This window comes from Mchenga conophoros, linkage group LG16 (genome assembly GCF_057382185.1).
Source record: "Mchenga conophoros isolate Kocher_MC1m ecotype Shallow Benthic linkage group LG16, M_conophoros_male_GT1.1, whole genome shotgun sequence".
NCBI lineage: Eukaryota > Metazoa > Chordata > Actinopteri > Cichliformes > Cichlidae > Mchenga > Mchenga conophoros.
Window position 1 is genome coordinate 8,318,986 of NC_140541.1, and position 12,779 is coordinate 8,331,764.

General features: G+C 46.8%; 2 protein-coding genes across 2 annotated transcripts; both read right to left on the reverse strand.

Annotated features, from left to right (window-relative positions):
* Positions 1–2,145: 2,145 nt before the first annotated feature.
* On the reverse strand, positions 2,146–5,818 carry LOC146556225 (uncharacterized). Its single transcript, XM_085249658.1, has 2 exons — positions 3,158–5,818; positions 2,146–2,171 (listed from the first exon to the last, which is right to left on the reverse strand). The coding sequence occupies exons 1-2, from the start codon at positions 5,088–5,090 to the stop codon at positions 2,146–2,148; spliced, it is 1,959 nt and encodes a 652-aa protein (XP_085105784.1). The 5' UTR covers positions 5,091–5,818.
* A 2,014-nt stretch (positions 5,819–7,832) lies between these two features.
* On the reverse strand, positions 7,833–12,777 carry LOC146556226 (uncharacterized). Its single transcript, XM_085249659.1, has 5 exons — positions 12,737–12,777; positions 12,262–12,297; positions 11,744–11,897; positions 8,833–10,860; positions 7,833–7,858 (listed from the first exon to the last, which is right to left on the reverse strand). Exons 4-5 carry the CDS (start codon positions 10,772–10,774, stop codon positions 7,833–7,835), a joined length of 1,968 nt encoding a protein of 655 aa, XP_085105785.1. The 5' UTR covers positions 10,775–10,860; positions 11,744–11,897; positions 12,262–12,297; positions 12,737–12,777.
* Between the last annotated feature and the right edge of the window lie 2 nt (positions 12,778–12,779).

A 12,779-nucleotide genomic window follows, 5' to 3' on the forward strand; every position in this document is an offset into this window, starting at 1 on the left:
ACAACACAGATGAGGAACATTTCACCACAGCTTTGTTTATAGTGTTTTATTGCCACTTTTGCTAGAAGAATGGTTTTAAAAAAATCCCTCCATTCTTCATGGTCACCTAATAGTAAATTAATTTCAGTAATGTAGAAGATATTTAACTATACAGGTAAAAATATTTACAATTTTCAGCCAGGTTTGAATATAAACGCAAACATGTCCATGTAAGAAGGCTGTTAGCATTTGAAACATCTCTTTAAAAAGGTGTTGCTGTTTTGTATTATGATTTAGTGCTTTGTATGCTGAAGAACAGGAAACCAGTCACAACTGAATCAAGTCATTTTAAGGGCAATACACCTTAAACACAAGATATCATGATCTTGAAGTGGAAAAACCTCTAAATGGAAAACTCCCCTAAAAACAGTGCGCTAATATTAGCCAGCTGATGTTTTGGAACCTTCCAAGATCCTCCGTTTAACGGAAAGACACCATCTAAATACACAAAATAACCATAATGCTGCGCTTTTTCTTGTTAACAGTGCTGTGTCCCTTCCAAAGGCCAGATGATGCTAGGGGAACCATATAATAATAATAATAATAATAATAATTTAATAAAAATAAGTTTGTGTGTGAAGAGGGCCAGGTTTGTAATTTAGATTTATCGAAACACAAATATATCCAGATATATGCAATTTAAACACAGTAAAAGTTTGCAGGTTTGACACTGATCCAATCTCCTCTTAAATAAGTACAATACGCATAAGATGTTACCTTCACTGTATACATGCAGAAAAAGATAAATGAAAAATTAAACATTCAGAACTGTAAAAGCATCTCTAAAACTATTATAAAGATTTTATACTATACTGTCAAAGACTTAAAGACAAACAATAAAATTAAATTTCATGACTTAGAAATCAGTGGCATATTTAACAGTTTTTGATTAGTTTCAGACTAATCCTAACTGATACTTTCTGTGCACTTTGTGCAATTTGTTTTCAGTGTATAAAAAAAATCCCCTCTTTTACTTATCTTGGTCATTTGATCTCCGTGTACTGCCAGCATCCTGTGTTTGCGGTTTTATGCGGCGGGAGTCGTCGGTCTCTTTCTGCTTGTGTTGGCTGTCACCTAGACTTTATTCCTGACGAAACAGATTTTCTCTGAATTTTCTGAGCACTGACAGCTATAAAAGGCACGAAATGACAGATCAAATCATGTTACCACTGCTTGTCTATATATGATCTATATATTGGAGGGGTTCTACTTTTGGCTATCACCGAACCCATTTCCATGCCTTAAATCTGATTGCCTGAAAACAGCAAAACCTAGTGAGTTCACTAACGGGTCACTCATCTGAAAAATGTTTCTCAACAGCATATCAACACACTTGAACGATGTAAATCTGCTTAACTTCAGCGTATTACGAGCTTGTATATATGTTATCATTATCATAGTGATATTTAGCTCAAAGCATCCAAATCTGGCTTCAGCTTCAGAGCTGCTGTGCGGGCTGAACTTAAAATTATATGCAAACATATTATAACTTGGTGCTAAATATTGAGTAAAGACTGGTGAGAAAGAAATTAGTCAGTTATGCACAAGCATTACTCATAAATGATTCTCTCATTCATCTGTAGATGGATGTACTGCTGGAACCCAAGATAATATAGTGCATCAATCTCGCATGTTCCTGAGAAAGGCTTTCCACCCACATTAACAAACTTTGTGTTCTTAGGGAGTGGGATTCCCCATCAGGGACTTCAACAGTCAAGCTGTTCCTCTCCAAGTCTTGAACAATTTCCTCTCTTTGGTTGCCTCCTAATTACAGCTTTTTCCCCGTTAAACTCGCGTAACACGCAGGTCCAGCACACCAACAGTTTCCAATCCAGTCTCTTTATCACAACAAATCCACATAAATTCTAATTAAAGTGAATCAACTTCCTGATGTCACTGATTATTTTAAGAGCAAAACCCTCCAGATCAGGTTAAAACTATTTTCCTTTAAAATGTTCACTTATCTCACTGGAGTCTCCAATTTCAGCCGGCTTCCCTTCTCCAACTGTGTCCTACAGAAAAACAAAGAACATCCTTCCTGTTTTCTCTCCCCTTTATTGAGAAGGGCTCAAATCATTACCAATCAACTACTCTCTGTACTCAACTCTAAATAGCTGGCAGCTGGAGAAGAGCTGCAGAACACAAAGACAAAACACAAAAACACCAAAGCATGCAATAACTCAAATGGAAGATGATGCCACTAGGGCTGGGCGATATGGCCTAAAATTCATATCGCGATATAATTTGAAGCATGTGCGGTAACGATATATATCACGATATATTCTTTTCTTCTGTATAACGTATTTCCCACACCATAAGGCACACTTAAAATCCTTTAATTTTCTCAAAAATCGAGATTGTGCCTTATGTATGAATTCTGGTTGTGCTTACTGACCTCGAACCGATTTTGGCGTGCAGAAATCTGTTAAAAGATGTTTTAGTACAACTTTGGTAAGCCGCACTGCTTGATGGATTGTCAGAGCATTACGGCTGCCGTAGTGAGTAACGGAATACAAAAGAAGAGCACAGCAAACACCGGAGCCCAAGAAAACAACCCAAACACAGAGCAGTTCAGGGGGCCGACCATGCGGAAGGCAACGGCGGAGACGTGGAACCAGTTCAGGGGGCCGACCGTGCGCAAGGCAACGGCGGCGATGCGGAAACAGTGCAGGAGGCCGGCCGTGCGCAAGGCAACGGCGGCGACGTGGAAACAGTTCAGGAGGCCGGCCGTGCGCAAGGCAACGGCGGCGGCGAAGGAGACAACGGAGCAGTTCAGGAGGCCGACCGCGCGGAAGGCAGCGGCGGCCCTCCAGTCTCAGGCGTGCTGGCCATGGCCTGGTGGGCACAGGACCAGACGAGGCAGGACCAGACGAGGCCGGACCAGACGAGGCCGGACCAGACGAGGCCGAAGACTCGGAGGCCGGACCAGACGAGGCCGAAGACTCGGAGGCCGGACCAGACGAGGACGAAGACTCGGAGGCCGGACCAGACGAGGACGAAGACTCGGAGGCCGGACCAGACGAGGACGAAGACTCGGAGGCCGGACCAGACGAGGTTGCAGAGGCTGAGGCTGGACCAGGCGGAGCTGCAGAGGCTGAGGCTGGACCAGGGGGAGCACAGGCTGAAGCCGAAGCTGGACCAGGCGGAGCAGAAGCAGAAGCCAAAGCTGGACCAGAAGCAGAGGCTGAGACCGGACCAGGCGTAGCAGAAGCAGAGGCAGAGGCTGGCCCAGGCGTAGCAGAAGCACAGGCAGATGCAGCCGGACCAGGCGACGACGAGGCGGTCGCAGGTGGCGGCTGGACAGGCTCCTCGGGCCCTCCAGCTGATGCGGCGTGAGGCTGAACGGGCCCCTCGGACCCTCCAGCGGAGACAGGTGGCTGAACGGGCCCCTCGGGCCCTCCAGCGGAGACAGGAGGCTGAACGGGCCCCTCGGGCCCTCCAGCGGAGACAGGAGGCTGAACGGGCCCCTCGGGCCCTCCAGCGGAGACAGGAGGCTGAACGGGCCCCTCGGGCCCTTCAGCGGAGACGAGGAGGTGCTGGCCGGGCTCACTGGAACCCCCAGCGGACGAGGTAGATGGCGGCGTGGGAGCCGCGGAGTCCTGGATGAGCTCATCCGAGCTTCCAGCAGGAGCTGATGTAGAGCCAGAGAGGTTTGGGACCCCTGGCTGAATGTTAAGCCGAACAGAAGACCGTATTGCTATCGGGGACTGGGCCAATGGTTCAGGTGCGAGCTGAGCTACTGGAGATGCGGATGAGAGTGGGAGCTGAGCTACTGATGGTGGTGAAGTAGATAACTGCACGGGAGACTGAACTGAGGGCGTCTGCACTGGCACAGGGGACTGAACTGATGTCTGTTGTAACGGAGGTGGTGAGAGTGGAGTAGGCAGTGGAGTTGATGACTTCACAGGAGAATGAACCAGAGGTGAGTGCACAGGAGACTGAGCTAGAGGTGGTAGAGATAGTTGAGGGGAAAGTGGAGCTGGTGATTGAGTGGATGACTGTGCTAAGGGATGCTGCACTGGGGACACTGGAGACTGCGCTGGGGACACTGGAGACTGCACTAGAGACTGCAGTGACGGTTGTAGTGGAGGTGTAACGGGTGGAGGAGTGGCTGAAGTGGCTGCGGGTCGGGCAGCTAGTGGCTCAGCTACAGAGTGTATTAACGGCAGGGCTATGGGTTGAATGTCTGACTGAGTAGCAGCCTGAATGGCTGGGTGTAGTGATGGTGGTGGTGGAGGCGGCGACTGGGCTTTAGGCCGGGCGGCTAACTGAGCTGAGGGCTGGGGAACACACAGTTCATTTTTAACCGAACCCTCAGGACCCTTCATTTCAGTTTGTAGCTCACAACCATCTGAGTCTAAAACAGTCTTTGGATCCTTGGAGTTATTGAGCACAGAGACACCAATCTTCCTAGTTTCATGGATAGGCTCGAAAGGAACAGGAGTGACACAGTTTGAATGGCTCAATGGGCCAGAATAATTGTCCTTAAAATAAGCAGTTCTTTCATTTCCGGTGCCGCTTACACAACAAGCCGGCCCGGAATTAACAGTTTTTATTTCTGCAGGAGCCAAAAGAGTAGCTCCACCACTCACCCTAGCCGACTGTACAGGAAGAAATCCAGGCCCTCGCTGGGGCTGTGAATGCTGGCGGGGTGTCTGCCGCTTCCCTGTTGAAGAGGGAGAAGGGCTGGCTGAAGGTGATGTGGGAAAACTCAGCTGCAGTTGCTCCTGCTGCGGTGTGGAAATGTTGGGTGCACTGGGGGGAACAATGATAATCCCCAGCATTTTATAAAATGCCTGTGCTGGCGTGAGCTGGTTGCTCGCAGGCTCATAGTATTCCTCGCGGTGCCGCCTCGGGTGCTTTCCTCGGGTCCGGGTCGCAGGCGTCAACAGTGGAGAGGAAACAGAAAAGTGAGTAGACGGGTTAGTGGCAAACGAAGACGACCGGCTACACGGAGGACCCCCAAGAACCAACCGGGTCCCATCAAAAGCCAAGCGGCGCCTCCTCATTGAGTCCGCTGGATCCTTTTTGTGGTCGCGTCGTTCTGTCATGAATCGCTGTGCGGCAGGCAGGAGTTGGACCCAAAGTGCAGGACTCACAGACTCAGGGAGGTGAACTCAAAACTCAGCTTTATTTGCTGGCAGGGAAAAAACATACAAACTAATCTAAACTGGGAACTTGGAAAACTCACAGAGAGACACACACAGGGAGATCCACACAGCATGAGGGACGACGCAACACTGACTCAGAGAAACACAGGGTTTAAATACACTGGGAAGTAACGAGGGGAATGAGACACAGAAGGAGGGCACAGCTGGGAGAAATCAGGACTGACGAGACAAGCAAAGCAGGACGCATTCACATGAGACACGGACCATCAAAGTAAAACAGGAAGTATCACACAGAGACGCGAACTTGACACAGTGGAGACAGCAACTAAGAAATACAGAGACATAAACCATAAGGCAGAGGTCTAAGAACCAAAATACACAGGGAAATACTCAGCTGGGAACACAAGAGACTAGACTAGAGAGAGTAACAAAAAACCAACCATGAGAACATAATGCACAATGCAGAGTGACAGAAAACAAGAAACTCAAACATGCAAAGACACACAATTACACAGAACAGAGGGGACACAGAGAGACATGAAGGGCAGGGGATCAAAACTAGAAGCCATAGAATAAATCACACACAAGTACAATAATACAAAAATCACAAAGAACTAAAAACGCTGGGTCAGGAGACCCAGGACCGTGACAATATTTAACTATACAGGTAAAAATATTTACAATTTTCAGCCAGGTTTGAATATAAACGCAAACATGTCCATGTAAGAAGGCTGTTAGCATTTGAAACATCTCTTTAAAAAGGTGTTGCTGTTTTGTATTATGATTTAGTGCTTTGTATGCTGAAGAACAGGAAACCAGTCACAACTGAATCAAGTCATTTTAAGGGCAATACACCTTAAACACAAGATATCATGATCTTGAAGTGGAAAAACCTCTAAATGGAAAACTCCCCTAAAAACAGTGCGCTAATATTAGCCAGCTGATGTTTTGGAACCTTCCAAGATCCTCCGTTTAACGGAAAGACACCATCTAAATACACAAAATAACCATAATGCTGCGCTTTTTCTTGTTAACAGTGCTGTGTCCCTTCCAAAGGCCAGATGATGCTAGGGGAACCATATAATAATAATAATAATAATAATAATAATAATAATAATAATAATAATAATTTAATAAAAATAAGTTTGTGTGTGAAGAGGGCCAGGTTTGTAATTTAGATTTATCGAAACACAAATATATCCAGATATATGCAATTTAAACACAGTAAAAGTTTGCAGGTTTGACACTGATCCAATCTCCTCTTAAATAAGTACAATACGCATAAGATGTTACCTTCACTGTATACATGCAGAAAAAGATAAATGAAAAATTAAACATTCAGAACTGTAAAAGCATCTCTAAAACTATTATAAAGATTTTATACTATACTGTCAAAGACTTAAAGACAAACAATAAAATTAAATTTCATGACTTAGAAATCAGTGGCATATTTAACAGTTTTTGATTAGTTTCAGACTAATCCTAACTGATACTTTCTGTGCACTTTGTGCAATTTGTTTTCAGTGTATAAAAAAAATCCCCTCTTTTACTTATCTTGGTCATTTGATCTCCGTGTACTGCCAGCATCCTGTGTTTGCGGTTTTATGCGGCGGGAGTCGTCGGTCTCTTTCTGCTTGTGTTGGCTGTCACCTAGACTTTATTCCTGACGAAACAGATTTTCTCTGAATTTTCTGAGCACTGACAGCTATAAAAGGCACGAAATGACAGATCAAATCATGTTACCACTGCTTGTCTATATATGATCTATATATTGGAGGGGTTCTACTTTTGGCTATCACCGAACCCATTTCCATGCCTTAAATCTGATTGCCTGAAAACAGCAAAACCTAGTGAGTTCACTAACGGGTCACTCATCTGAAAAATGTTTCTCAACAGCATATCAACACACTTGAACGATGTAAATCTGCTTAACTTCAGCGTATTACGAGCTTGTATATATGTTATCATTATCATAGTGATATTTAGCTCAAAGCATCCAAATCTGGCTTCAGCTTCAGAGCTGCTGTGCGGGCTGAACTTAAAATTATATGCAAACATATTATAACTTGGTGCTAAATATTGAGTAAAGACTGGTGAGAAAGAAATTAGTCAGTTATGCACAAGCATTACTCATAAATGATTCTCTCATTCATCTGTAGATGGATGTACTGCTGGAACCCAAGATAATATAGTGCATCAATCTCGCATGTTCCTGAGAAAGGCTTTCCACCCACATTAACAAACTTTGTGTTCTTAGGGAGTGGGATTCCCCATCAGGGACTTCAACAGTCAAGCTGTTCCTCTCCAAGTCTTGAACAATTTCCTCTCTTTGGTTGCCTCCTAATTACAGCTTTTTCCCCGTTAAACTCGCGTAACACGCAGGTCCAGCACACCAACAGTTTCCAATCCAGTCTCTTTATCACAACAAATCCACATAAATTCTAATTAAAGTGAATCAACTTCCTGATGTCACTGATTATTTTAAGAGCAAAACCCTCCAGATCAGGTTAAAACTATTTTCCTTTAAAATGTTCACTTATCTCACTGGAGTCTCCAATTTCAGCCGGCTTCCCTTCTCCAACTGTGTCCTACAGAAAAACAAAGAACATCCTTCCTGTTTTCTCTCCCCTTTATTGAGAAGGGCTCAAATCATTACCAATCAACTACTCTCTGTACTCAACTCTAAATAGCTGGCAGCTGGAGAAGAGCTGCAGAACACAAAGACAAAACACAAAAACACCAAAGCATGCAATAACTCAAATGGAAGATGATGCCACTAGGGCTGGGCGATATGGCCTAAAATTCATATCGCGATATAATTTGAAGCATGTGCGGTAACGATATATATCACGATATATTCTTTTCTTCTGTATAACGTATTTCCCACACCATAAGGCACACTTAAAATCCTTTAATTTTCTCAAAAATCGAGATTGTGCCTTATGTATGAATTCTGGTTGTGCTTACTGACCTCGAACCGATTTTGGCGTGCAGAAATCTGTTAAAAGATGTTTTAGTACAACTTTGGTAAGCCGCACTGCTTGATGGATTGTCAGAGCATTACGGCTGCCGTAGTGAGTAACGGAATACAAAAGAAGAGCACAGCAAACACCGGAGCCCAAGAAAACAACCCAAACACAGAGCAGTTCAGGGGGCCGACCATGCGGAAGGCAACGGCGGAGACGTGGAACCAGTTCAGGGGGCCGACCGTGCGCAAGGCAACGGCGGCGATGCGGAAACAGTGCAGGAGGCCGGCCGTGCGCAAGGCAACGGCGGCGACGTGGAAACAGTTCAGGAGGCCGGCCGTGCGCAAGGCAACGGCGGCGGCGAAGGAGACAACGGAGCAGTTCAGGAGGCCGACCGCGCGGAAGGCAGCGGCGGCCCTCCAGTCTCAGGCGTGCTGGCCATGGCCTGGTGGGCACAGGACCAGACGAGGCAGGACCAGACGAGGCCGGACCAGACGAGGCCGGACCAGACGAGGCCGAAGACTCGGAGGCCGGACCAGACGAGGCCGAAGACTCGGAGGCCGGACCAGACGAGGACGAAGACTCGGAGGCCGGACCAGACGAGGACGAAGACTCGGAGGCCGGACCAGACGAGGACGAAGACTCGGAGGCCGGACCAGACGAGGACGAAGACTCGGAGGCCGGACCAGACGAGGTTGCAGAGGCTGAGGCTGGACCAGGCGGAGCTGCAGAGGCTGAGGCTGGACCAGGGGGAGCAGAAGCAGAAGCCAAAGCTGGACCAGAAGCAGAGGCTGAGACCGGACCAGGCGTAGCAGAAGCAGAGGCAGAGGCTGGCCCAGGCGTAGCAGAAGCACAGGCAGATGCAGCCGGACCAGGCGACGACGAGGCGGTCGCAGGTGGCGGCTGGACAGGCTCCTCGGGCCCTCCAGCTGATGCGGCGTGAGGCTGAACGGGCCCCTCGGACCCTCCAGCGGAGACAGGTGGCTGAACGGGCCCCTCGGGCCCTCCAGCGGAGACAGGAGGCTGAACGGGCCCCTCGGGCCCTCCAGCGGAGACAGGAGGCTGAACGGGCCCCTCGGGCCCTCCAGCGGAGACAGGAGGCTGAACGGGCCCCTCGGGCCCTTCAGCGGAGACGAGGAGGTGCTGGCCGGGCTCACTGGAACCCCCAGCGGACGAGGTAGATGGCGGCGTGGGAGCCGCGGAGTCCTGGATGAGCTCATCCGAGCTTCCAGCAGGAGCTGATGTAGAGCCAGAGAGGTTTGGGACCCCTGGCTGAATGTTAAGCCGAACAGAAGACCGTATTGCTATCGGGGACTGGGCCAATGGTTCAGGTGCGAGCTGAGCTACTGGAGATGCGGATGAGAGTGGGAGCTGAGCTACTGATGGTGGTGAAGTAGATAACTGCACGGGAGACTGAACTGAGGGCGTCTGCACTGGCACAGGGGACTGAACTGATGTCTGTTGTAACGGAGGTGGTGAGAGTGGAGTAGGCAGTGGAGTTGATGACTTCACAGGAGAATGAACCAGAGGTGAGTGCACAGGAGACTGAGCTAGAGGTGGTAGAGATAGTTGAGGGGAAAGTGGAGCTGGTGATTGAGTGGATGACTGTGCTAAGGGATGCTGCACTGGGGACACTGGAGACTGCGCTGGGGACACTGGAGACTGCACTAGAGACTGCAGTGACGGTTGTAGTGGAGGTGTAACGGGTGGAGGAGTGGCTGAAGTGGCTGCGGGTCGGGCAGCTAGTGGCTCAGCTACAGAGTGTATTAACGGCAGGGCTATGGGTTGAATGTCTGACTGAGTAGCAGCCTGAATGGCTGGGTGTAGTGATGGTGGTGGTGGAGGCGGCGACTGGGCTTTAGGCCGGGCGGCTAACTGAGCTGAGGGCTGGGGAACACACAGTTCATTTTTAACCGAACCCTCAGGACCCTTCATTTCAGTTTGTAGCTCACAACCATCTGAGTCTAAAACAGTCTTTGGATCCTTGGAGTTATTGAGCACAGAGACACCAATCTTCCTAGTTTCATGGATAGGCTCGAAAGGAACAGGAGTGACACAGTTTGAATGGCTCAATGGGCCAGAATAATTGTCCTTAAAATAAGCAGTTCTTTCATTTCCGGTGCCGCTTACACAACAAGCCGGCCCGGAATTAACAGTTTTTATTTCTGCAGGAGCCAAAAGAGTAGCTCCACCACTCACCCTAGCCGACTGTACAGGAAGAAATCCAGGCCCTCGCTGGGGCTGTGAATGCTGGCGGGGTGTCTGCCGCTTCCCTGTTGAAGAGGGAGAAGGGCTGGCTGAAGGTGATGTGGGAAAACTCAGCTGCAGTTGCTCCTGCTGCGGTGTGGAAATGTTGGGTGCACTGGGGGGAACAATGATAATCCCCAGCATTTTATAAAATGCCTGTGCTGGCGTGAGCTGGTTGCTCGCAGGCTCATAGTATTCCTCGCGGTGCCGCCTCGGGTGCTTTCCTCGGGTCCGGGTCGCAGGCGTCAACAGTGGAGAGGAAACAGAAAAGTGAGTAGACGGGTTAGTGGCAAACGAAGACGACCGGCTACACGGAGGACCCCCAAGAACCAACCGGGTCCCATCAAAAGCCAAGCGGCGCCTCCTCATTGAGTCCGCTGGATCCTTTTTGTGGTCGCGTCGTTCTGTCATGAATCGCTGTGCGGCAGGCAGGAGTTGGACCCAAAGTGCAGGACTCACAGACTCAGGGAGGTGAACTCAAAACTCAGCTTTATTTGCTGGCAGGGAAAAAACATACAAACTAATCTAAACTGGGAACTTGGAAAACTCACAGAGAGACACACACAGGGAGATCCACACAGCATGAGGGACGACGCAACACTGACTCAGAGAAACACAGGGTTTAAATACACTGGGAAGTAACGAGGGGAATGAGACACAGAAGGAGGGCACAGCTGGGAGAAATCAGGACTGACGAGACAAGCAAAGCAGGACGCATTCACATGAGACACGGACCATCAAAGTAAAACAGGAAGTATCACACAGAGACGCGAACTTGACACAGTGGAGACAGCAACTAAGAAATACAGAGACATAAACCATAAGGCAGAGGTCTAAGAACCAAAATACACAGGGAAATACTCAGCTGGGAACACAAGAGACTAGACTAGAGAGAGTAACAAAAAACCAACCATGAGAACATAATGCACAATGCAGAGTGACAGAAAACAAGAAACTCAAACATGCAAAGACACACAATTACACAGAACAGAGGGGACACAGAGAGACATGAAGGGCAGGGGATCAAAACTAGAAGCCATAGAATGACTACTGACTGACTGATAAGAATATCTGGAGCTGATAAAACATCTGGAGTAATGTTCTATCTGTAGCTGTTCTTGATAAATAATGCTATGTAAGAATTAAAATCAAAAAAGGTTTTTTATGATTTCTGTGCTTTTGAGGCTGCAAATGTTATTATTTTCAGATTTAGTTTTTCTGACCAACAATTCATTTTAATTCACTGTAAATTAATCCGCAAATATCATTTTCCTGATAACAACCCAGCCAACCCATACCAATGGATGCAGCATAAAAATCTTTTACTGACCTAATGCAATACATATACACTTTGTAGTTAAAGAATTTTAAAGTTCTTACTGTCATCATGGCAGCTACATCCTTTAGCTTTATGCCCTGTTCCCCCCGATCACTTTGCAAACACTTTCAGCAGACTGTCAGAGAGAAACTCAGCTCCGTTAGAAACCTTGACTGTAAAGGCATGGTTGGGATGCACTGGAATGCTTCATTTTATCTGAAATGACATAAAATAATTTTGAAATAACAGCAGGCACTGTGCTTGGTTAATCAGTAATGTTTTGTTGAATAAAAACTGTTTCCAGATCTTATGGGATTAAAAAAAATCCAAAGATGTTTGTTTCTGATTTGCAACCCAACAACCCACAAGTTAAAACCTCATTTTAGTTCAAGTGTGAGTCCAGTAATCACCTTTCTGACAATACATACTGGTATAAGTTAAACCTATATGGCAGATTTTGGATTTCTCAGTTGTATTAATAGGGTGGTCTATTTGAGTATGCATACACCTAATAACTATAAAAACCCTATTATAATTAAGTTACAGAAACCTTAAGCGAAAATAGAATATACTTTCTTACCATAACACCTTGAACCCACAATCCATCAGCTGACTCCTGGTGAAATGCAGAATAGAGGTCATCTCTCAATGTGCAGCAAAAAAACAAACAAACAAAAACAAAAGGACAGCAGGTGAGGGCAGGAGGGGTAGGGATGTAAGCTAGCATAATGCCGCTGATGATATTAGCTAAAGCTGTTCAATGTCCAAAATCTCACTAACACCTCGGTGCAGTAAATACACAATGTAACTGAAGAGTCAGTTGACAAATCTATTCACACAGAAAACCAGATTATGTTATGAGTGCCTCGTAATTAGGTTTAATGTGATATTACGGCTCTTGTGCCAAAGACAAATTCAGATGAAAAAGCGCCAATTCTTTGACAACAGATAAAACAGCAAATAAGTTAGCGGCTCTTTTTTAGCATATTACATGATGACACTCTAGATGTTTAACTACATTTAAATAAATATTAATTCAAAAAATCAAGACATACCAAAAAACATAGAGTTGGCTGCTGGACTTGACTGAGATGGATG

Bases quoted from the DNA above. Each gene is read 5' to 3' on its own strand.
- LOC146556226 (XM_085249659.1), bottom strand. From the start codon at position 10,774: ATGACAGAACGACGCGACCACAAAAAGGATCCAGCGGACTCAATGAGG. The intron at 7,859-8,832 runs GTCCAGCCTCAG...TGTGTTCTGCAG, and splicing joins AGCCTCTGCAGCTCCGCCTG to CTCTTCTCCAGCTGCCAGCT.
- LOC146556225 (XM_085249658.1), bottom strand. From the start codon at position 5,090: ATGACAGAACGACGCGACCACAAAAAGGATCCAGCGGACTCAATGAGG. The intron at 2,172-3,157 runs GTGCTCCCCCTG...TGTGTTCTGCAG, and splicing joins TCCAGCTTCGGCTTCAGCCT to CTCTTCTCCAGCTGCCAGCT.